This window comes from Mastigoproctus giganteus, chromosome 1 (assembly GCF_048544385.1).
Source record: "Mastigoproctus giganteus isolate SK-2022 chromosome 1, ASM4854438v1, whole genome shotgun sequence".
Taxonomy (NCBI): Eukaryota; Metazoa; Arthropoda; class Arachnida; order Uropygi; family Thelyphonidae; genus Mastigoproctus; species Mastigoproctus giganteus.
This window is the reverse complement of record NC_143575.1, coordinates 227,275,831-227,300,323: the sequence shown is the minus strand read 5'-3', so window position 1 is coordinate 227,300,323 and position 24,493 is coordinate 227,275,831. Positions and strand designations below refer to the sequence as shown.

At 37.4% G+C, this 24,493-nt stretch overlaps 1 protein-coding gene across 5 annotated transcripts in view; it reads right to left on the bottom strand.

Moving 5' to 3' along the window:
- LOC150091569 (uncharacterized) overlaps window positions 1-24,493 on the bottom strand; it is a 322,811-nt gene that overhangs the window by 213,357 nt on the left and 84,961 nt on the right. For all 5 annotated transcript variants that reach the window (XM_090376203.1, XM_090376217.1, XM_090376221.1 and 2 more), the window contains exon 4: window positions 5,726-5,778. In XM_090376203.1, the coding sequence (XP_090232329.1) occupies window positions 5,726-5,778 (53 nt within the window). The remainder of the gene's footprint in view (window positions 1-5,725; window positions 5,779-24,493) is intronic.

The following is a 24,493-nucleotide window of genomic DNA, read 5'->3' as shown; positions in this document are numbered from 1 at the left end:
TGATTCATCCCCTTCCTTCTAGAGTTTACATAAGTAAAGAACTCTTTGCTGTTTTTCTTTGCATCCTTTGCCAAAGATTTCTCGTAATCTGCCTTTGCCTGCCTAACCTCCTTTGTAACTTAGCTACAGATCAACTTATATCTATCATAGGCTTCTGTGTCACGTGTTAATTTATATGTATCCCATGCATTTTTCTTCTCTGCCATATATATATGTCTAATTATGTCTGCCATAAATATGTCTTATTAGTTCATCTGACATCCATTTAGGCCTAAACCTTGAACAATATTTCTTAGTTGGTATGTAAAGCCTAGTAGCTTCCAAGATAAGTTCTTTGAATGCTTCCCATTTTGAATTTTCTGTTGGTAACATTATCAGTTGGTCCCACTGTATAGAATTTAAATACTGTCTCAGACAATTGTAGTGGCCTTTACAAAAACAATAACCCTTCCCTTTACCCCTGATGGTAGTTACCTCTTTGGGTAAATCCCAGTTCATCACACTGTGATCACTGCCACCTAGTGGTTCCTTTATCTGCAGATTCTTAATGCATGAAGAATCACTACTGATAATCAAATCAAGAGTATTACTCCCTCTAGTTGCCTCCTGAACATGCTGATGTAAAAAACAATCATCCAATAAATCCACAAAAGCCTTGCTAGTGCGTGAGTGACCAACCCACAAATTCCAGTCAATATCTGGGAAATTAAAATCCCCCATTATAAGACTTTCTGATTTACTGGCTCACTATTTCCCTGTACAGTTTCTTATTATACTCATCAGAGTCATTAGGCCTATAGCACACTCCTATTCTCAATTTTGATCTCCCAATGCTTATGTCACACCAAACTGACTCGACACTGCACTGTCCAGCAATGTCGACTGGCTTCACTTCCTTGGATTTTATGTGTTTCTTAACTAATAGCATAACCCCTCCTCCCTTCCTACCCTGTCTATCCTTTCTGTAGACGTTGTACTCCCGAAATTCAAGTTCTGCATTCCTTATGTCTGTGTGACACCGCATCTCTGATATCCCAACAATATCCGCCTTTGATGCTTTCAGCAATACCTCAAATTCATCAAATTTATTTACCAAACTCCTAGCATTGGTGTACATGCAAGTATACATGCACATGATCCTATTCTTAGCTACCCTAACACAACCCATGTGTTTACTTGTACCACAATGACTCACAGCAGTCTCTGAAATATCCTGCATCTTGTTTTCCAGGCTTCTGCTCATTCCAATAGAAGCAGTGCAAGAATCACTTTCACCTCTGCCAGTGGCTACTGTTAATCTATTAGTCCTTGTATCCCCCCAAGCTAGCAGTTTTCCGACCCACCTAACACTGCCTCGATAGCATCAGCAAATATTCTTGCACCCTTTCTATTTAAGTGTATCCCATCCCTGTAGAACTGTTAACAGTTCTACTGTCCCTTCTGTTAACACGTACAGACCAGGCTGAAAAAAATTCTACCCCTTGAGCCTTGCACAATCTTTCCAGGGCCGAAATGATCGACAAAGCTCTCATCATATACTCCCTCAATGCAACAGCAGGGGCATCAAGAGCTAAAGCAGGCCCCATTTCAAAGTGCATGATGTCTCCCCATGTAGGTAAGTGTTTGGGTGTGCATACCTGTCCAAATGTAGATGTGAGGGTTAAAAGGCAACAAGTCAATTCCTACACTCACAAGTGAAAACATTAAGGCAACTCCTGTCTCCACGAGTGGATGCATCCCACAGCACATAGGAGTGTTGTCATTGACCAATGTAACATATATAATGGCAGCACAGGTAGTGCATGTCAGTTTGTCAGTGCAAAGTCCACACAATGGGGAAAGGGAATGACCTGACAGAATTTGAACGGGTAATAATTTTCAGTGCTAGGAAGGTGGGGACCAGCAATTCATCAACCGCAGGCATTATCAGCAGTTCAAGTACTACCACAGTGAAGTGGTGGGAATCATCCAAAGAGAGAGAGACACAACCACCCAACATGCTACGATGGGGAGACTGCCACTGGTTACAGTTAAGGTGAACAGTAGTTGGCATGTGTTATTCTGGACAACAGATGGATCGCGATCCCTCAAATAACGGAAAATTACGACCTGGGCACACAGAGAAATGTTTGTGAGCATACCATCTGGTGCATGCTCTAGCAGATAGGTCTATGAAGAAGATTACCAATTCATGTACCCAAGTGGACCAACCATCATCAACACATCTGCCTGCAGTGGACATGGGGGCACCATTCCTGGACATTGGTCATCTGATGTGAATTTTTTTTTTTTTTTTTTTTATGAAAACTCCAAACACGAAAGGTATCAAAACCTGTAGTACTTAGTACCGTGCATGGGTTGCAGGAGAAGTATGGGGCAAGGGGATGCCAGAAACTTTGCTCTAGAGACTAAGCATGGGTTTCACCACTTCAAGCCTCCAATAAGCAAAGTGGTGGTATTTCACCGGTTGATGAAAGTGATCTACCATCCAGTTCCATCATACTGATGGATGAGTGCATATTCAATGGCAAACAAGTGAATGGCTGTAATCAAACTGCATGGTTGAATGAAAACAGGCAGGAGATGGTGATATCATGGTTCGGGGGATGTTTTCGTGACCATCACTGGGTTCCCTCATTGCTAGTGAACACACTAACTGTCAGATTCTACCTCGAAATTTATTTGGACCAAGTTTTGCCAAAAATGGTAGGGCTGTGTATCCAGATGGTACTGGACTCTTTCAACAAGACAATACCCTGAGTTATAAGGTCCACATTGAGCTGAAATGATTTGAGGATCATGTCTCCGTGCATTTTTTGTGTCCTCCTGGCCACTAAATTCTTCTGACATCAATCTCACCAAACATTTGTGGAATGTGGTGGAATGCAGCATTCACTAGAACATCTGAAGACACCTTCTACAGTCTAATGGAATCAATGTCGTGCTGGGTGTAGACAATTTTCACGGCAAAAGCACTGTCCAACACACTATAAGGTATTTTTGGGATTTTTTTTTTTTTTTAGGAGCATTAGCAACTAAGGCCATATTGCTCCGGGGATATGTGGTGGTCATTCCCTAACTTTTCCGCATCCTACATATTTGGTGGTTATGGGCTCGAACCCAGGTCTAATCAAGAAGCGTGTACTACGCGCTGCTGCTCCTGCCCACCTGGCTATTGAGGCACCACTATAAAGTATGCAATCAATGTTTGGGCTTCATGAATGTATAATAAATTAATGATAAAAATTAAAATATTAAAATTAAAAATTAATTAAATTATAATTTATAATTAAATATTTTATTTATACTAATTATAATTAAATTGCAATTAATTTTTTAAAAATTGAAATTAAAATATAAAAATATTTATTATTTTAAGTTTGTAGAATTTTTTTTTGCAGATACAACACACCAACTTTGTGGTACCACAGTGAGGGTTGTACAGAACGAAAAGCACCTGGGAATAATTTTGCAATCAAATGAAGTTATGTGGACAGTGCAGGATGCCAGGGCAGCTTATGGGGTTTTGTCAATGATATACAAGAATTTTTCCAGCAAGATTAAGGAGGTTATTATACCATTATATAAGGCAATGATTAGACCACACCTTGAATACTGAATACAGGGTCCGAAAATCTCATTTTAAGGAGGATGTTGATTTGTTGGAATGGGTGCAGAGAAGGGAAATGAGATTAGTGAGGGGAACAAAAAGGTACTCTTACCAAAAAAAGCTTCTTTTGGTAAAAGTAATCTGCTCCAATGCAGTGTCAGATTAAGGCACAGAGGAGCAGGGCCCTTTTCCGGGGCACCAAAATTTACAAATCATGGAAAAATTATATATATCCTTAGTAAAGGGGACCAAAAAAATCTTTTGGCCCAGGGTGTAAAAATACCTTGGTCCGGCACTGCTCCAATACATCAACAAATCATTTTCACGGTGATCACAATTTGTCTAATGTGCCATGGTTTAATTTTAGGTCATCACATTCCCTGCATCCAGCACCAAAAATGATTCATCAGTTGTACTATGATTACCTTGAATTACCATCAAATACATAGCACGGCCTAATCATGCAATACGGTCCTGACTTACAATGCAATTACCCCCCCCCACCAAACCAAGCATTCCCGGTCTGAGTCATAAGCCATGGTATTCTTTGAAGTTCATATATTTTTTTAGTTTTATAGGTTATGTTTTGTAATTACCACTACAAAATATTCAAGGATAAATTCACAAAATATTACAGAAATAAAATTTTAAAAATTTCAAAAATCTATTTAACAAAGCATTATTTATACAAATTACTACTTAACAAATGACTTTGTACCAATCAAACATCCTACACTATAAAATGAAATTTACAATGTGGAATAGTTAGAGACTTGCAAAATTGGAATCCACTACTACTCCTTATCATAACTATTAGAATTTTGCACCAAAACTTTAAAACAACTAAAATATTATTAATAGCACAGTAAAATCTTGAAAATTCAGCAATACATTTTCCAGCTGGAAAGAAGGGAAAAAAAACAGTGGAATAAGAAAGTGTAAAAAGGGAACACAAAACAAGGACAAGCTCAGGAGCATAGGTTTTGAGAACAAGTGTAGAAATGCTATCAGAACCTGGAGGAGCTTTTACAATTTTAAACTGTATGTGTGTATGTGTGTGCGTGCTTTCACAGGCCAGTTTGCATGCTGTGTGAGCAGAAAAGACCAACAATAAGTATATCCCCAAATAAGTAATAGACAGAGGGCAAAGAGTCAAAAGACAACGCCCTTAGATGATGCAAATGTAATATAAAGCAGGGTTTCCGTAGCCGAGTGGTCAGGAGCGGGAGTGCAGTAGCACACGCTTCTTGAGTAGACCGGGGTTCAAGCCCCTGAATGCTAAATACAGTCGATCTGCCAACCCGTACTGGACCAGCGTGGCAGATTATGGTCCATTTCCCTCAACGTGAATTGTTGAGAAGGCTTCCATCCTGCAGTGGGTTGGTAATGACTGCAGTTCAAATCCAACATGGATACTAATTAATCAACAAAATAACTTCAAATCAGTACTATGCCTGCATTAAGTTTTGCTTAATCCTGATTTGTCAACTAAATACCAAAAACACAGCTAAATTCAGAGTAATAACTCATTTGTACTGGGTTCTCACAGTTGTGGAGAAAGATAACTCTCTCTCTCTCTCTCTCTCTCTCTCTTCCCCCCCCAATAAATCTAACAATGTTTTCATATTCTAACACCTTTGATCATCAGAGATTAAAGAATTCCACTTAAATAATACTGTTGCAAATAGTATAATGCAACTATTTTACTTCAGACTGTCACAGAAACAGAACTAAACCAAAATAATATTGAAATACAACACAAAAAAAATTACCATAATTAACAGAAGTAAACAAAGGTTTTATAATAGCATGAGTATGATAAAACAGCAAATGGTATCAGATAGCAGACACCATAGATTTCGATTTAATTGTAATCTGATTTGATTTTTTTGTGGTGCACTGGAAACTTAAGCACTGATGTGCCAAGTCCGTCATTACATCAGAAATGTCTCACATGTTAAGAGACTATTACTTACTACCCATATTTAGCAAACAGTGATGTGAAATAACTAAATTTAACTCTGAAAACATAATTTTAAAATTGTACTGTCTAAAATCTAAAACAGTTCATATAAAGAGTTATACATACAACAACTGAACTGTTAACAAACATACCTTCATCAGCTCCTCTTTCCCCATGGCACTCTTGATTTCCATCTTGTGATAGTCTATAAAAGAATTAATTAGATGAAAATAGGCAAATATGAATAAATAAACATACTCTGAAATATTATGATAAACAAGTTACATATTGTACGCACTGTATCACATTTTGGATGCATTCAGTTATCAAATAAAAACACCAGAGTTAACCACTTCTATACTATACTCAAGAAGCATATAAACATTACAGGTTGAAGTTCTGAAACTCTGATATGTAATGTTTATATCATTGGGGAGCACACAGTAGCAACAGGTTAACCCAGTATTTTTCAATCTTTTTTAAGTAACAGAATTCTAGTCATCTGAAATGTTGATAAGTATTTAATATTTAACTATAAGATATAAAACTATCACACGAATCATGATTCCACTTATATAAAACATAAGAATGAAGCAAAGAGTCAAATTCACCTAATCACTCACTCCTGTATAAGAACACATTATAATGAACATACTCCATGGAAACCAAATGTGAGTGAAGCATTTAATGCCATTCATATCACTGCTACATAGGCTGAATACAGGGGCGTAGCTACTGTATAGCAAAAGTAGGCAAAGCCTAGGGGCCCTACTTCACCAGGGCCCATAAACAGATGCAAGTAGGGGCTGCCCCTACTACACTAAGGGCCTATAGACAGACACAACATGTAATGAAAATATTTTTCTCACTGAGTTCTTCAACAATGTGACACATCTAGAATAAGGAAGGAATTCTTCTTACATCTTATCGCCAAAACATAAACCCAGGTGTCGGTAGTCTTTATTTTGCTTTTAGAAATGCAACTTTGTACAGTGATCAGACACCCGTTCGGTTACTGTATGTGTATACATCATATTGTATGGTGTTTGGGATTCCCCAACTTGACAGGAGGGCAGGGGGGATAGGCCCCACGTATACGAACATTTAGCCATATACGGTGGTCAAAAATTGTTAGTTGATTAATTTCAATTCAAGTTTGTTCAAATTCAAGTCATTATCAAAACAGCAATTGACATACAAAAATGTATTTGTTTATTATTGCTATTTGTATTTAAAATAGCAAGTTTAAAATTAAATTAATAAAATTTTAGTTAAAAATTAAAGAAAAGAAAAGGGGAAAGAGGAGCCCAAGAAGAAAGCAAAAGAACAAGCAGTCAATAAATTACCTAAATTAGATCATTTCTTTACAAAACACAGTAATGAATTATGTCCATAAGAAGGTAAAGAAAAGACTAATACTGAATCGGAAAATGTGGAAAAGAATGATGCTGGTGTAAATATATCTGCGGATCATTAAATCAAGCAGGGTCATCAAACAAAAACAATTCCACAATTATAAATATGCCTTTGTCGGAAATTAGTGTTGAAAGCATTGTACCATTTATTCCATCAAGCAATCTTGGAGAATTTATTGGGGAATCTGAAGTTACATTAAAAAAAAACTCTACCCTACTCTCTGGTAAGGTAGATTACAGTCAATAACAGCTGTGAAAGTTCATTTTGAGGATATTATAAAAACTTTGACAGAAATTAATCTTAAATCAACTAAAAAAGCAGACCGAGAAGAAGTGCTTAGAATAATGAAGCAAATTATGACATCTGATTTTATTTTCATTTGTATATTTTTGAATAACATGATGTGTGAAATTAATTATGCTTCAAAAACTCTACAGAAGCATGATATAGACCTCGATGAATGTACTTCTGTATTGGACCGAGTCAGTGCAAATTTACAAATCATTCAAAATTCATATGAACAAATTAAATACAAATCTGGGCAAATTGCCAAGGAAATTTGAAGACAAACTACAACATAGAACTAAAAGACAGTACGATGAATTAGCTTAAGGTTTTTTGTTTGATAATAGAGATCAGTTTTTTAAAATCAGTGTTTTTTACTATGTTGTAGACAAAATTATAATACAAATTAAAAATCGTTTCGGAAGTATGAAGTCAGTAAAAAATTATTCTGCAATAACAAAAACCGAAAAAAATAATTAATATGTCAAACGGTGATATATTAAGTGAGTTTGAATATCTCATAAAAAAGTATTCATCTGTACTCTATCCCCAACTGCCGATTCAATATTATAATTTAATCACACTTAGATTTATCAGCAAATATGCCTGTCTATCAGACAATTTTTTTATTTGTTAATTTGAAAATATAGTGCAGTAGAAAGTGACTTTTCATAAAATTTTACTTTATTTATGTAATTTTTTACCCTGCCCGTGTCAGCTGCCTCTGCTAAAAGATCATTTAGTAAATTACAAATAATAAAAGAAATGCTATTGGTCAGAGTAGACTGAGCAATCTTGCAGTATTTAAAAGATATTATTAATGATTTCGCAAATGTAAAAGCACGAAAAGTAACATTTTAGCTTTTTTTGTAAATTTATTAGTTACAGTATAATTTTTTGTTTGTCAAATTGTCTTCAATAACCGCAATAAGGCCTCTAAGGTTGGGATTATTCATACCACAAATTTAAACAGATACACCAACCGTTTAAAACTGATTTAATAATAAAATGATACAAAAGACTGGAAAATAATATTTACAAAAATTGATTATTTACAAAAAACTAGTTTAAGACAAAAATAAAAAAAATAAGTAAATACATTAAAATGCATTAAAATATAAATCTAAAAGCGATAAAAACACTATTGAAGCTTTCGGAGATGTCTGCCTCCTTCCTCAGCAATAACGAAACTTAAGCGCCACATCTTTAAATACCAGGTTCACGGCACACGTGGATGACCAGGCACATACTTGGTATTCCTTTCACGTGTACCAGAACCGGAAGTGGTGGGGGCGTGGAAAACTAAAACGTTTATCTCTGGCAAAAACCACCGCCTCAAAAAGAGGGTGAAGTTGTACTCCCCTATCTCTATTCATGCTATTGTTGCCAGAGGATCCAATCCACAGACTTTCCAGCCACTTGCAGTCCCAGAATCTATGCGCCCAGTCAAGGATGACAGCGTTGTCGGGGGAGACCTGTTGTTGTTTTTCCCAATAGTGCTCGGCAATGGTGGATTTATTGAGCTCTGTGGTCCGTATCGCTCTTGAATGTTCCCCAAGACGGTCCTTGAGACGTCGTCCTGTCTCCCCCACAATCCGGGCATGTGATCTCATATACGACCCCACTACTAGAATCCCTAGTAATGGGGTCTTTGACCTGTGACACTACTGTGTGCAACCTCCGGCCCGGGAGCTGCACATAGCGTGTCCGAAAGTCGTGAAGCATCCTCGCAATGCGATCTGATAGGACTGGATAGTAGGGAACATATACTGTGGTAAGCGGCACACGCGGAACTACCCGTTTGGGCTCTTCCTCTCTATTGTATTTATCAGTAACCCTCTGGGGGTAACCGCACCTCGTAAGATCCATCATAATTTGCCTAATTTCCTTCTCCCCCTCCTCAGAAATGTTGCAATGTGTCCTCACCCTACCCAAAAGTGCTCTGGCCACATTATTTTTATGTTGGGCAGTCTGTGCCGACCTATAATGTGTATACTGGACCCTACACATTGGTTTCCTATAAACCTTGGTTCTAAGTCTGGGACCTTCCCTATATACCATTATATCCAGAAATGGGAGGGTGCTATCTGTTTCTACCTCCGAGGTAAATTTTATAAAGGGGGAAAAACCATTGAGAAACGAGACCACATCTTCCTCTCTCTCCCCTTCTTTACAATAGTGAATGTGTCATCGAAATATCATTTCCACTTACACATAGGGAACTCCAATCTCGCAAAAACCCTATTCCCTAATTCTTCCATAGCCAGATTTGTGACAATGGTGCTGATTGGAGAACCCATGGCTGTGCCGTGAACCTGTTTATACAACTTGGAACTCCTTGGAAAACCAAGGTTGTACTAGAAAGACATAATTCAATAGCACAACATATATCATCTATTTTTAGATGGGATCTAGCACTTAAGGTATCATCCTTCTGTAAAGCCAACTTCACGCATTCTACCCCATGTGCTATGGGGATACACGTGAATAATGATACCACATCCAATGACGACATCATCTCGTCCTCCCCTATATCTTGACTCCTTACAAAGTTCACAAATTCCACACTATTTCCAATGACTAACGTGGACCAACCCACAACCAGAGAAATCAGCTGTGCCAGATATTTAGACAGAGCATATGTAGGGCTACCAATGAAGGAAACTATGGGCCGTAATGGAACATTCTCTTTGTACATCTTGGGTAACCCATAAAATCTGGACAGCCGACACCCTGTTGCATGCATGGACCAATACTGGTCCTTTGAAATCTTTTCCATTTTTAGCCAGGAAAGTAGCATCTTATTTACATGCTGTTCTAAGCTAGCCAAGGGTATCTATGGATAATCTTATAAGTACCACTATCACCTAATAAGTCTAACACTTTCTTGTGGTAATCTTCCTTGCTTAATACCACCGCTGATCTGCCTTTGTCTGCTGGTAGGATTATAATGTCTTCGTCCCGTTTAATTCTTCTAGCGCTTTCTTCCGTTTCGGGGTAAGATTTGGAGCAACCATTCTTGCCTGGCCCAATATGGAAACAGCTTTAACACGAATTTGATTGGCAATATGTTCAGGTAATTTGCTAATTGCTCTCTCAATGCCCATGATGTTTCGGTAATTGGAAGTTTGGGGGGGTAGCAATGCAAACTTAGATCCAAGAGCCAAGATTCTGGGACAAGATTCCGCAAGTGGCTGGAAAGTCTGTGGATTGGATGCTCTGGCAATAATAGCATGAATAGAGATAGGGGAGTATGACTTCACCCCCTTTTTTAGGCGGTGGTTTTTGCCAGAGATAAACGTTTTAGTTTTCCACCCCCCCAGGCCACTTCCGGTTCTGGTACACGTGAAAGGAATACCGCGTATGCGCCTGGTCATCCACGTGTGCCGTGAACCTGGTATTTAAGGATGTGTTGCTTAAGTTTCATTATTGCTGAGGAAGGAAGCAGACACCTCCGAAAGCTTCAATAGTGTTTTTATCGCTTTTAGATTTATATTTTAATGCATTTTAACATATTTACTTATTTTATTTTAGTCTTAAACTAGTTTTTTGTAAATAATCAATTTTTGTAAATATTATTTTCCAGTCTTTTGTATAATTTTATTTTATTATTAAATCAGTTTTAAATGGTTGGTCTATCTGTTTAAATTTGTTGTATTCAATAAGTAGTATAATATTGTAATATTAATTTTCATGTTTTTGATGTTTGTAAAATTATAAATAAATCATAAATAAATACATATTTATGTTATTATAAAATGATTTAGCATTTTTTATATATATCATACATAATTAAAATTTATTTTAATAAAAATAATGCACCCAAAATGATTTCTTGCCTAAGGGCCCAAAAAACTTAGCTATGCCACTGGCTGAATGGCACGAAAATTGAATGAAATCCAACTGAAGAAAATACTGAACCTTGCAGTTATTTTAAAGCTCTATAAATATGTACAGTAATCTATTATCCAAATAAAATCAGTTTTCAAAAATACACTATTCCCAATTCTTTCAGATAACCAAGATTCTAATGTACTTTGGAGTGGGTTAAGAACTTAATTAAATACCACAGTGTTTTATATTAGCAGAACACCAAATCTCTCTCTCTCTCACTTTATTTTGTTCTTTCACATTAGATTTATATAATGGGGGAGAATTTAGAGTGAAATTAAGAATAAACAATTTCATTCCCACAAAATTATTTCTGTAATGTGATCAGAGCAAGCATTAGAATGCAAAGATTAAGTACAAAATACCTTTGTCCTCATCACTATAAGCCAAATGATTAAAATTCATTATAAAAAAGAGTGTTTTTAGTGCAGGTATAGCAACATATTTTGTTTTTATTTTAGCATTAGTATAGGCAAATGATGCAAGAAAGCAAGCTTATATAGCATCAGCCAAAAAAAAAAAAAAAAAAAACACCTTCCCATTTCACCCATCCATTCACTGTAAATGTTTGTCTAGTTCTGCTTCGAACTTAAGTTACTGACCTCCATAACAACAGATGGAAGTTTGTTCCAACTGTCAACCGCCTACTGGCAAAAGGCAAATTTCTAAATATCTAATCTGCAATTGTCTTTCCTTAGTTTGAATTTATATCCCCTCAGATGAGTAATCTGAGCAAGAGGTAGAATCCCATCAGTATTGAGCTTGCTCAAACCATTCAAAGACTTATACAGCTCAATCAGATCACCCCACAGGTGTCGAGTCTCCAGACGCTGCAATTTGCAGAACTTAAGCCTTTCTTTGTAAGGGCAACCCTTTGTTCCAATCACCAATCTCATTGCCCTTCTCTGTACTCGTTCCAGCAGCTCTACATCCTTCCTAAAATGAGGCCCCCAGACCTGTATGCAGTATTCAAAGTGTGAACATTGCTTTATACAAGGGGACAATCACCTCCTTATCCCTGCTAGCAAAATTCCTGTATATCATTGACAAGACACTATGAGCTACTCTTGCAGCCTGTCTGCACTGCTCAGAAAACTTAATATCTGACTGCACAATTACCCCCAAGCCCTTTACATTCTCCACTACCCTGAGTGTAGTACCACCAGTTGGTATGTTACTCTGGAGTTACTGCTATCCATATGCAGTACTTTACATTTTAAAATGCATCAAACTACTGAAATGTAGATAAGTGCTAATTTGTGGTGAAACGTTTTATTATTATTATTAGCCATAAAAAAAATTTCCCCGAGTTACCCTGACTGTGAGAGAGAGAGAGAGAGAGAGAGAGAGAGAGAAATCACCAAGAAAAAGAAGAATGATGATATCCAGCTCAGGGCCTTGCAGAACACTTGAATAGTACTCACTAATTGAAAAACACTGGGATAATCTATAAACATGAAACTGGTTCTAATGTCCCTAAAAATATTCTAATTGAGATTGTGATAAGGATTGGAACTGCTGGTCCAAATTTATAGCCATGTTTTTGTGTGTGTAGTAGAGGACTATGAATCAGATTTGAGCCTAAAATCTCCCAAGAGACCAACAAAATAAGCACTGAAAATTTGATATTCCTCTGACTTGTCCTTCCAGTAGATTTTCGTGTGTGGGGGGAGGGGAATTTGGAATTACAGCCTGGCTTAAGTTTCCCAGGGACCAATGAAAACACACTGAAAATTCATCCACTATTATTGAAGTGTACAAATTTTCAATGTCATTACTGTATATTTAAAGTAACCAATGTTATTGTAACACAGTGTGATTACAGTAAATATACTCCAAAATATTATGATAAACTAGTTAGATACTGTATGTACCGTATCACATTTTGAAGCATTCAGTTATCAAATAAATACCCTTAGGGTATTTATTTCATAACTGAATTTGACAATGTGCATGCAAATGGGAGGGGGGTGGATCTTCTGCAATTAAAAGATGAGAATAGATAATATATATGTGACCTATTTGCAGATAAGGTGATATTTCCTGTTGGGCCACTGTTTGGAGTTAATTTAATACTTTTTTTTTTTTTTTTTTTTGTTGCCATGTTAAATTTGCCAGGTTAACTACTACTGAGGCATTTTTCCTAGCAACATTACTGGTTAATTCATTTCCCATATACCTAAGACCCAACATAACTATGTGCTTCTCTCAAGTTCAGTATTCAAGAGGGTGGTTATCTTCTTTATAACTGATTGAAAGATGTACACTGAGTTGCTCTTTGTACTGCAATGTAGTTAAGGAAAAAGATCCTCTACAACACAGTACAGGTGCACGAAATTCTTTTAGTGCATTTTGGGGGTATAAGTCGTATGAACAGTACTGAAAAGATTGAGAAATGACTGTAATTATCCAGTATTTAGTATTGTTGAAGAGTAATTTTTCCACTAATTTTTCAAAATAGAATTAAATTTTTTTTATCTACATTTGTATGCAATTTTTTTTACATTTAATAATTAAAAATGAAAACCTACCAATTATTGCATAATATTAATAACATTTCTATTATATGGTTATAATAATATTATTTATTCACATTTTACATATGATACCTGTTACAAACTTGTTTTTTATTTGATTTTTAGGAGCATTAGCAACTAAGGTTGTTACAAGCATCCAGAGGAATCTAACAATCTAATTGGAGACACTTACATAAAATGAGCTAAAACAGTAAACTACATAGAATATGTAGATCACAGCAAATACATCGCTCTCTCCAACGTAAAATTAATTCAAACAGCGCTGAGTTATAGATAATTGCATTTGAATTGGTTCTTCTGATATCATAGAGTACGATCTAGGTATAACTTGATTGAACAGATTGAGCCAGTCTGGACACCTTTCACTTGGAGTCAGTATTAGTTTTAATGACAATTGCAGGAATGCAGACAGCACATGAACATGGATTTTTCTTTTTTTTTTCCCTGTAGGCCAAATCACTGGACCACAGATCAAAATCAATGTCGGCAGAGCTCAGTGTGCCAATGATGCTGTTGGGAAAGTGCTGCTTGAAGGTCAAGAGCTTCTGCAGGTTTGAGCAGAGCACTGGAGAGTTTCTGAGAGCTCTACCTGGGATTTTCCAGTTCACAAATTCCCAGATGTTGATGAAGTTGTGAACTGCGGAGCAAAGATTGAGTGCCATTGTGAGCTTCTGCACATATGCCAAGTGCTCGGCTGGGGTGTAGCTTAGATTTTTACAGAGCTGTGATCTTGATGTAGTTAGGAAATTTGAGCACAATTGTTGGCACACTTTAGGACCCAGAATTCTAGACCTCAAAGCATCTTCAGGGGCTGGGCAAAGGAGCTGCTGACCACACTTCAATACTGCAACTGATGATTGAGCTGAAGTAGTAGAAGAGAAATTTCCTGACTGTTTCCTTATTATGCAATGTACTGAGGTTGAGCTTCATGCCCCAAAAGGCACATAGCACTTTTGAGCACAGTTGCTGGATTTGATCCTTATAAGTCAGGTTTTCATACATCACCCCTAAGAATTTAACTGAATGAGTGGTGACGAGAAGATGCCCCACAATTGAGGGCTCTAGAGAACCTGCTGGATTGAAGTCTGCTTGAGCTCTCAGTGAGAAGATAATATACTTTGATTTTTCCAGGTTTAGTTTTAGCCCAAAAAAGGTGGCATATTCACAGGAGGACAGATATTTGTTGAGGGTAACAGAATTTGATAAATCCTTTGCCAGTCTGGTGAGGTGTTAGCGGGGATTGATAGATAGCATACAATATCATTGCCGTAGGCCATAAATGCAGGCAATCTCATTCATTAGTGGTAGAAATATTACCGAAAATAATAACATTGCCGAATTATGATAACAACTAAATTTTGAGGAAGATACATAAAGCATGAGAAAGCAATAGAGAAAAATTGAACAATATTAAAAATGGATATTTTCAAAAGTTAATGTGAAACTATATTTTGTGACACTAATTCTAAACTCAGGGGACAACATAACACTTGAAGGTTGCCTACACGGCCATGGGCCACATGATGTGGTCTGCATGCAACCCACAGGTTGGACACACCTGTGGTAGTATGAATAGAGAGTTTGTTGAGTAATTCAAGCCGACCGGGATAGCCAGGTGGGTCAAGTACCTGCCTGGCAACCCAAAGGCCGCAGGTTCGAATCCCGCCTCGGGCTTGGATCAAAGTACTGCAAAAAAAACCTTGGGAGGTGCATTAAGGCCACAGAGAACCGATGCACCAACAACTACAAAAAAAAAAAAAAAAAAAAAAAGAGTAATTCAATTATTAATGGTAAATGGTGTGTGTGTGTGTAGTGGTCACTGGTTATCTCTCACTTTAGAATAGGACAAAGACTACTGCAACATCTTTCTTCATCATCCAACTGACGACTGTGTGATCACTACTTGCCAATGGTTCTTGTATTTTAAGCCTTGTGATGTCATCTAATTCATGAGTAATGATGTCAAAAATATTCTCATCCCTAGTATTATCTCTGACCTGCTGGTACAAATAATCATCATCTAGTTTATTTATAAAAATTTTTTGCCAAAGCGAGTTTCGCTCCCACTTATTTCAATCAATATGAGGAGCCAATTAAGAGTCTATCTTAGGCCTAAGCAAACTAAGCATGTGCCCAGTGTCTGTACCTTGAGGGAGCCTGTAATTGGCTGTGTCCATTGGGACACAGCCAAAATCAGTGATATCCATAATTTAATGACGAGCATGAGTGCTAGTGTTCCTAATAAAATTTGCAAACAAAATATATTTTCAAATTGTAATGTAGCTTCTAGTCAAAATGTGCATGCTGCTGATATGTTCAGATTTGTACATATTTCCTTAGAAATATATGCAAATTTATTTGCTTTACATTTTTATATTGATTGTGTAATCTTAATTTTCTGAGAGGCCCTATGCCCTATTTGTTTTACTATTAAAGTAGGGCATTTCATAATAAATATTTTTAGAGGATCTCCAAAAAAAAAAAAAAAACTTTTGCCTAGGGTCTGCATATCCTCAAGTTAGACCCTAGGCAGATTGAAGTCCCTCATAATAAGACATTTACACTTGCCTGCCCATTCCATTTGCATGTAAAGACTCTTGCCATATTCTTCACAATCTTCTGGTCTGTAGATTACTCCCACTCTCATTATACCTTTGATTCTAAATATCTCACACCACACAGATTCTATATTGACAAATGTAACTTCGGACTTAGCAAAAGCTCTTTTCGCATTCAGGGTGATTTTGTTAAGAAGCACGATACCACCACCACCAACCCTTTCTATCTTTCCAAAATACATTATACATACCATAGTGGAATTTGTCATCCCCAATTTTCAAGGTGGCACCACATTTCTGTTAGCCCTATTATGTCAGCATTGGATTTGGATGTCCTAACCAGGAGTTCAAATTCAGTCATTTTATCGACAACACTTCCGATATTACTGTAGACACACTTAAGGCTATGTATTCCTCTATAGTTTACTACCTGACGCACCCGTTGAAATTATTTAGGCCTATTTCCCCATCTTTCACATCTCGCTCATTTTAAATGTTGCCACACTCCGAACATCTTGCCAACATCGACTGTTGTGGTAACAAACAAAAATTGGTTGGTTGTTGTTGTTATTGTTATTATTTGGTTTTTAGGAGCATTAGCAACTAAGGCCATATTGCTCCGAGAATATGCGGTGGTCATTCCCTGACCTTTCAGCATCCTTCGTATTTGGTGGTGACGGGCTCGAACCCTGGTCTAATCAAGAAGCATGTGCTACGCACTGCTGCTCCTTCCAACCTGGCTACTGTGGCACACTTTTTTGGTGCAAAAGCAAATTTGGCCATATTGCGCCTATCTATTAGTATTATGTGACAATGATGCTTCTTAATTATGGTTTATATCTGGCTAAAATATCCTATTAGTTTTAAATAAGTAAATATATTTTCAATATTGGAGTTATCACCTAGGATTTGTGATAAAGTCAGGGAATATTGAATATTTATAGGGAGATGGAAGGCTGATTGTCGTGCCATGTGGTATTGTGGATATTGTATAAGGATAAGTTTCACAGCGAGTTGACAAGAACAGTGAAGACATTCTGGAGGATTTGCTTTCGTGAGTAAGTACAAATGTATGAGCTGTGTATGTCCAATGAGCAGTCTGGTTAAAATGACTTCTTTGTGCCGATTCTTACAGAGACTCGAATTCCATGGTTGAAGTTCATGTTTTATTTGACACAGTTTGTTTGGTTCATTTTGCCACATTTGTGACCACTGAGTGTTGAGAATCTGTTTTACAATAGGTCTGTAATCGGAATGTGGATCTTTGCAAAGCCTTAGGTTTGTATTTGTAGGATTCTTTGCTCCTCGATCAGCACTTTCATTACCATCAATGCCTGCATGTCCTGGAACCCAGCAGAAATTTACTTTCCCTCTTTTGCTTTTGAGCTTCGCAAGATGAGCTTGTATCTGGTGAAGGAGAGGATGTGATGGAGTCTGCTTTTGTTGGAGAGCATGTATTGCACTTAATGAATCTGTGTATATGAGATGTTTCAGAAGAGGAGAAGACGCAATTTATTTTAAGGCTATTAGTAGGGTGAATAGCTCAGCAGAATAGCTACTGCATTGGTTTGGGAGTTGCTGTGAGATGACGGTGTGGAAAGACCACTGCAGTACCTACTTGGGTATCTGTTTTAGAGCAATCTATTTGAAGATATTCAGAGAACTGTTATGAGTGGGCTGCATGCATCTGTTTTATGTAGACATTTGCCAGAGTGCTTTTTCCCCACTGTTGAAAATAAGTGTCACAGTTAGGCGTGAAAGTGTGCCATTTTTTTTTTTTTTTTTTTTTATGAAAACCCCAAGCACGAAAGGTATCAAAACCTATAGTACTTAGTACCGTGCATGGGTTGAAGGAGAAGTATGGGGGGGGGGGATGCCGGAAACTTTGCTCTAGAGCCTAAACATGGGTTTCACCACTTCAAACCTCCAATAAGCAAAGTGGTGGAATTTCACCGGTTGATGAAAGTCATCTACCACCTAATGTCATGGTGGAATAGTTATGCTATTATCCTCATATACATTGTCAAAGCTTAGCCCCATTTTTAAACTAATTCTTTTATTCATATTCCAGCTAGTTTATTTACTGTAGGTTTATTGCTGTAGAGGTTCTCCCACTGTGGATTGAAGACAGACTGCCAAGTAGGATGATGAGGAAGATTTCAGATTTTAATAGCATAGTTTAATAACAGCATTTGCCTCTGAAGATATAGTGAAGGCTCATGAGCCTCTGCATATAAACTTTGTATAGGCGATGTTCTGTATGCCCCTAAGGAAATTAGTAAGGCACTGTGATGTATGGAATCAAGCCATTTGACGACACTTGGTCTACGTGAGCTATAGATAGGGGATCCATAGTCTCAATCTGATTATAGCACAGTGCAGGTGAAGTAGTGTGAACCAATCAGCTCCCCACATCATTACAGAAAGAACTCTGAGAATATTTAGTTTTTTTAGACAGGTTGTTTGGAGGCATTTGATATGTTCCAAAAAGTTTTTTTTTTTTTTTTTTTTAATCAAGAATCAGGCCAAGGAAACTATTTACCATAGGTATCAGCTGTAACACGAGTCTTATTTTCTAGCATTATTTCTGGATCTGGGTGCATTTTTCGCTTTCTACAGAAACGTATGGCCAGTGTTTTCTGTTGTGATATTCTGTAGCCATTGTTTTTAGTCCACAATTCTATTTTTTAATTGAGCTTTGTAATTGCCTTTCAATCATGTTCATGTTTTGTGAATAGCATGAAATAGTAATGTCATTTACATAAAGGAATGTTAACTGTTCTTGGCAGGTCTTTTGTAATAGAATTTATTTTGATTGCAAACAAAGTTGCACTCAGCACTGAACCCTGAGGAACTCCTTCCTGAGTATATGTTTGTGACAGATTGTTTTGGTATTTCACTTGGAAGGTTCTGAGCTTCAGAAAAATTTTGTATTAAAATTGGTAGATGTCCTCACAAACCAATGTTGCGGAGGTTATTCAGAATGCCATATCACCAGGTAATGTCGAAGGCCTTTTCTACGTTGAGACTGATCATAATTAGATGCTCATTCCTTAGAAAAGCATTGCAAATATTTGCCTCTACTTTTATGAAAGCCGTATTGATTTATGTTTCCAAGAACCAGGTTAATCAGTTGTTCACCATTTTCTCGAGGGTTTTCCCAAGGCAACTTGTTAGAGCTACTGGTCAATAATTTGTGGGGATCGTATGATCTTTTCCAAGTTTAGGAAAGGCAATTACAAGGGAGTGCCGCCAGGTTTTTGTGTTTTTTATGAGAGGTTTGGATAATAGTTTTACATATAAATTCTATTGTATAGGATAAGTAATGCCTTAAGAGATTTTTGACTAAGTTAGCATTAGTAGAGGCACATGATGCAAGAAACCAAGCTTATAACAGCATCAGCCCAAAAAAAAAAAAAACCTTCCAATTTCATTAATCCATTCATTCCAAATGTTTGTCTAGTTCTGCCTTGAATTTAAGCTATCAACTTCCACAACAACAGATGGAAGTTTGTTCCAGCAATCAGCTACCCACTGGTTAAAGGCAAACTTCTGCACATCTATTCTACAACTGTCTTTCAGTTTGAATCTATGCCCCCTCAGGTTTGTAATCTGAGCAAGAGGAAGAACTGGATCATTATATAATGAACACCATCGGGTACTGCTACACTCTTCCTAGACTTAGCTAGAGCTTTTTACAATTCTTCTACATTGAAAGGCTGGTTATACGGGAGTTTTTGGTTGATATTAAAGTTTAGTTTACATTTTTCAGCTACAGTTTTCATTTTCTGAAAGGATGGGATATATGCTGATATATTTGCAGAAGTAGCTGCAAATATGTTCACAATTTCCTTTGAGTTAGTGATTTCCTGTTCATTCCAGTTTATTAGTGGAGTTGGAACAGAAAGAAATTTCCCATTAACTTTTATGATTTTGTTCCATATAACACTGGTATCTGTATTTTTGTTAATTGTGAAAGTGAAACGTATCCATGATGCCTTTCTACTTCTACGCTGGATATAACTGGCTCTAGCTTTTTTAAAATTTATGAGGTTGATGGGATACTTTCAGAAGAGATTCCAAGCCTTATTCTCTCTCTCTCTCTCTCTCTCTCTCTCTCTCTCTCTCTCTCTCTCGACTATACTGCATTCTTCATACCACCAAGCTGTGACATGTTTATGATATTTTCTAGATGACCAAGGTACTGTAGATTCAGCTACTATTAAAATTTGGTTTGTGACATGAGCAGCTGTAGCATTGTCTATAGGCTCCATATATATATGGATACATATCTATCCATATCTATATTTTGTCCAGTCAGCTTTATGGAATCTCCATCTTTTTTGGCCATCGTGATGTGTAACATCATTCATTAATATTTTGCAGACCACAGGGAGGTGATCGCTATTAAGAGGATTATTCAAGATTGTCCATTCAATAAGTGGATATAGAATGGGTGAACATATGGAAATGTCAATTGCATATGCTATTTCAGTGGGCAAATGGATGGACGTATGTCTCAACTCCAGTGTTAAGGAGTGAGAGATTTTGCTCTTACAATGATTTTTCAATCACTTTACCATGTTTGTCTTGGGGGGCGAGATCCCCACAGGGGATGGTGTCCATTTAAATCTTCCATGATACAGACCGGAAGTGGTAGCTGGTTTACTAATGCTTCTAGATCTGAATATGCATACTCTTGATTTGGGGAAAGGTAAAGTGAGACCAGTCAGAATGTAAACTAGATTGATACTTGTACTGCAACTGCTTCCAAAGATGTTTGTAGTTGGAGGCATTTACATGGAATTCTGGAGTAGATTAAAATAGCCACTCCACCATGAACTCTGCTGGAAGGAAATTGGTCTTGTCAGTTGGTACCATAACAGTTCACTGCTATGTTTACTTGTGGAGTTAGTTTAGTTTCTCGAAGGCAGACACCTGCCAGATGATATTTATCAATTAGGTTGCAAATGTCATCAAAGTTACTGCAGAAACCTCAATAATTCCACTGTATTATTGTGTTCATTATATTGGCTTTGTATTTGTCTTTTTACAAATGGTGGTCTGCTTGGATCACTCTGGCTTTTTTTCTTTTCTGGGGAAAAATGGACAGACTTCCATCTCTTCCTCGGCATGTATCTCTAAGATTGGTTCCTCTGAGACTTCTTTTGGTCATGGACAAAGGATTTGTCATCTGTATCTATTTCTTCAGTATTTGTGGTTGGCTGTGATGTGAAAGAAGTATTTGGAGGAATTGTAACTGGTGTATTGATGGCTTGATTGGAAGTTGGCATTGAGAGTGACTTTGCTGATGGAACTAAGATTGAGTGAGCGCAATCAGATATAGAGATGTTGGCAGGAACTGTAACATTAGTTTGAACTGCAGTGGTATTGGCGGTAACAGCAGTTATCTGTTTATGCTGTTGGATAGTTGCTGCATATTTGGTCCTTGAGGTTGTCACAGACATTCTCTCAGATATGCCCAGACAAGCAGTACTTTCTACTTGGGAGTCTATATACAACTGTTTTTTGTAATTGGTTATCCAGTTTTCTCTCCGATCACTCACTGAGGGTGATGGTAGATGGCTCTCTGTCTTCTAACTTCTCCACTAATGCTGGTGTCCCCCAAGGTTCAGTTCTTTCCCCCACTCTTTTCCTCTTGTATATTATTGACCTTCTTCCATTGACTGGAAATCCTATCCATAGTTTTGCCGATGATAGCACATTGCATTCCACTTTCCATTTTGAGAAACCTTGTTCTGCTCAATCAGCTTCAACTTCTTGAAAATCTGCTACCAAGTCCTTAAATGCCGATCTCCAGGTAATTTTCCAGTGGGGCAAAGACAACTCGGTTGATTTCAACCCTTCTAAAACTCAGTTTTGTCTTATATCTCGCAAAAAGGATTCTTCTGCTTCCATGCTTATCTTTGGTGACACTCCGATTTCTAGGCAAAATGATATCTTTTTTGGGGATTATCCTGACTTCTAATCTCTCTTGGCAAAAGCACATTACAAATATTGCTTCCTCTGCATCTAAAAAACTTGGTTTTCTCTTCTGCTGTCTGCGTTACCTTTCTTTCAAACAGCTGTTCACTCTGTACAAATCGCAAATCCGCCCTACCATGGAATATTGTTCCCACATCTGGGGCGGTGCCCCCCAAAACCTCACTCAGGCTTCTAGATTTCATTCAGAAGAGGGCAGTTAGGTTAATTAATGACTCATCTCTAACAGAGTCTCTCCACTCTGTCTCATAGACATACTGTTTCTGCTGCATGCCTTTTCTACAGATGCTTCCACGGGCACCGTTCTTCTGAATTGACCTCTATAATTCCCGCCCTCTCTTTCAAAACAGTCCAAACACATGCCGCTACCAACCAACATCCATTTACTGTCCAACTTTAAACTCACAGAACCAACTTTTCATCTTCCTCGTTTATTCATTCAATTGCTGTTTTCTGGAACAACTTTCCTTCATACATACTTCCTGAAAATTACAGTCTATAGAAGTTCAAGTCCAATGTCAACAAATATCTTTTTTCATCTTCTCAACCTCCAACCCAAGAACGGTACTAAGTACTATAGGTTCTAATACCTCTCGTGTTTGGGGTTTACATAAAAAAAAAAAAAAAAAAAAGGAGCGTGTTACTGTATTTGGTGATATTTGTTTCTTTGCTTCAAGATAGGAAACTTTATGCTCAGTTTGGTACTTCTGAATAATTTTCTCTTTTCCATGGCTCACGGTTTTTGAAATAAGCAGAATGATTGCCTCTACTGTTTGTACACTGTAAAGATTGTGCAGAACATTCATTATGGATATGATCTTTACATCCACATGAAAGCACATACAGCAGTCCCTTGACATACTGCCTGTGAATGCCCAAATTTCTGACATTTGTAGCATCTGATAGGGTTCGGTATATATGGTCGGACATGACAGTTAAAGTATCCAGCCTTCACAGAAGTTGGTGGATTTGCAAGTTGGACGTTAGTATGATGTTTCTAGTTGGAAGTAATGAACTATCCTTTTTTAATTTGGATCCTCTTAACTTGAATAATGTTTTGGTCTCAGAGTTCTTGTTTAATTTCTTCCTCATATACATGTAGAAGATCCCATTCTGTTATAACTCCTTTTGAGTAGTTTAAGGTGGCATGAGGTGTCACTTCTACGGGAGTTCCTCCAAGTATTTTAAATTTAAGTAACTTCTCAGGGTGTGCTTGTGTTGTTTCAACAAGCAGGTCACTTGATTTTAGTCTGTGAACCATTTTTGGTGAGCCAGCAGCATTCTATAAACATTTCTAGATCAGAAAAGGAAAGCGCTTGCTAAATGGCTAGTCAAGTCAAAGAATGTATTATATGGAAGTGAGGCCAGATATTCTGGTCTGTATCCTTCTTTTGTCTCTTAGCATAGGAAGGGTTGTGATCTTCCTACTCTCTAGAATGTGATGGGGCATTGATCCCGCAAGAGCCAGTATTAGTTTAGTCCATCTTTGCTGTTTTCGGCCCTTGGCTGATTAACTTTTCTGGCAAGGTTTCCGGTCCTACCACGGGGAGGTAGGAGCAGTGCCTGGTGTGACCAAGCAAAAAAAGTAGTAGACATTAATAATAAACTATGAGAAATAAGGAAAGGTGGCTTTCCTTCCTTTTTCCATACAAGTACTTTTGTAACAAGAACTCTTTATAAAATAAAGAGATTTCTTAATGATAGGAATGTAAATCACTTTTTGGAAATTGCACTGGAAGCACAGAGAAATCGCTCGGTCACAAATGCTTGGCACTCAGGTCCAAATGACAATTCTTGAGGTGAATGCAAGCATTACTTTGACCCATACCATCAGGTAAACAGATCTATATTACCTTTCTCCTCCCCTAACTAGCAGTTTCCCTGAACCCATAAGATATCCTCAATGATACTGGCAAAAATCCTTGCACCACTTTGTTCAAATGAATGCCATAGATTCTTTCTACCTACAAGTGCGAGCCATGCTGATAAAAATTTCCCCCCTAGAGTCTTGCAGATTTCCTCAAATCTTCATTTAATCCCTCCCATCGTGCCTGGGCAGAATTGCAGACACAAACACATTCAGACCTAACTTGTGGCATATTTTCAGCATGGTCCTATATGTATCTAACAAATGGTCAGGTCATGTTCATTTCATATCATTAGTGCCCACATGAATAATAATCCTCTCTTTATCCCCTTTAAAATCTAACAATCTGTTGGTAACATCATC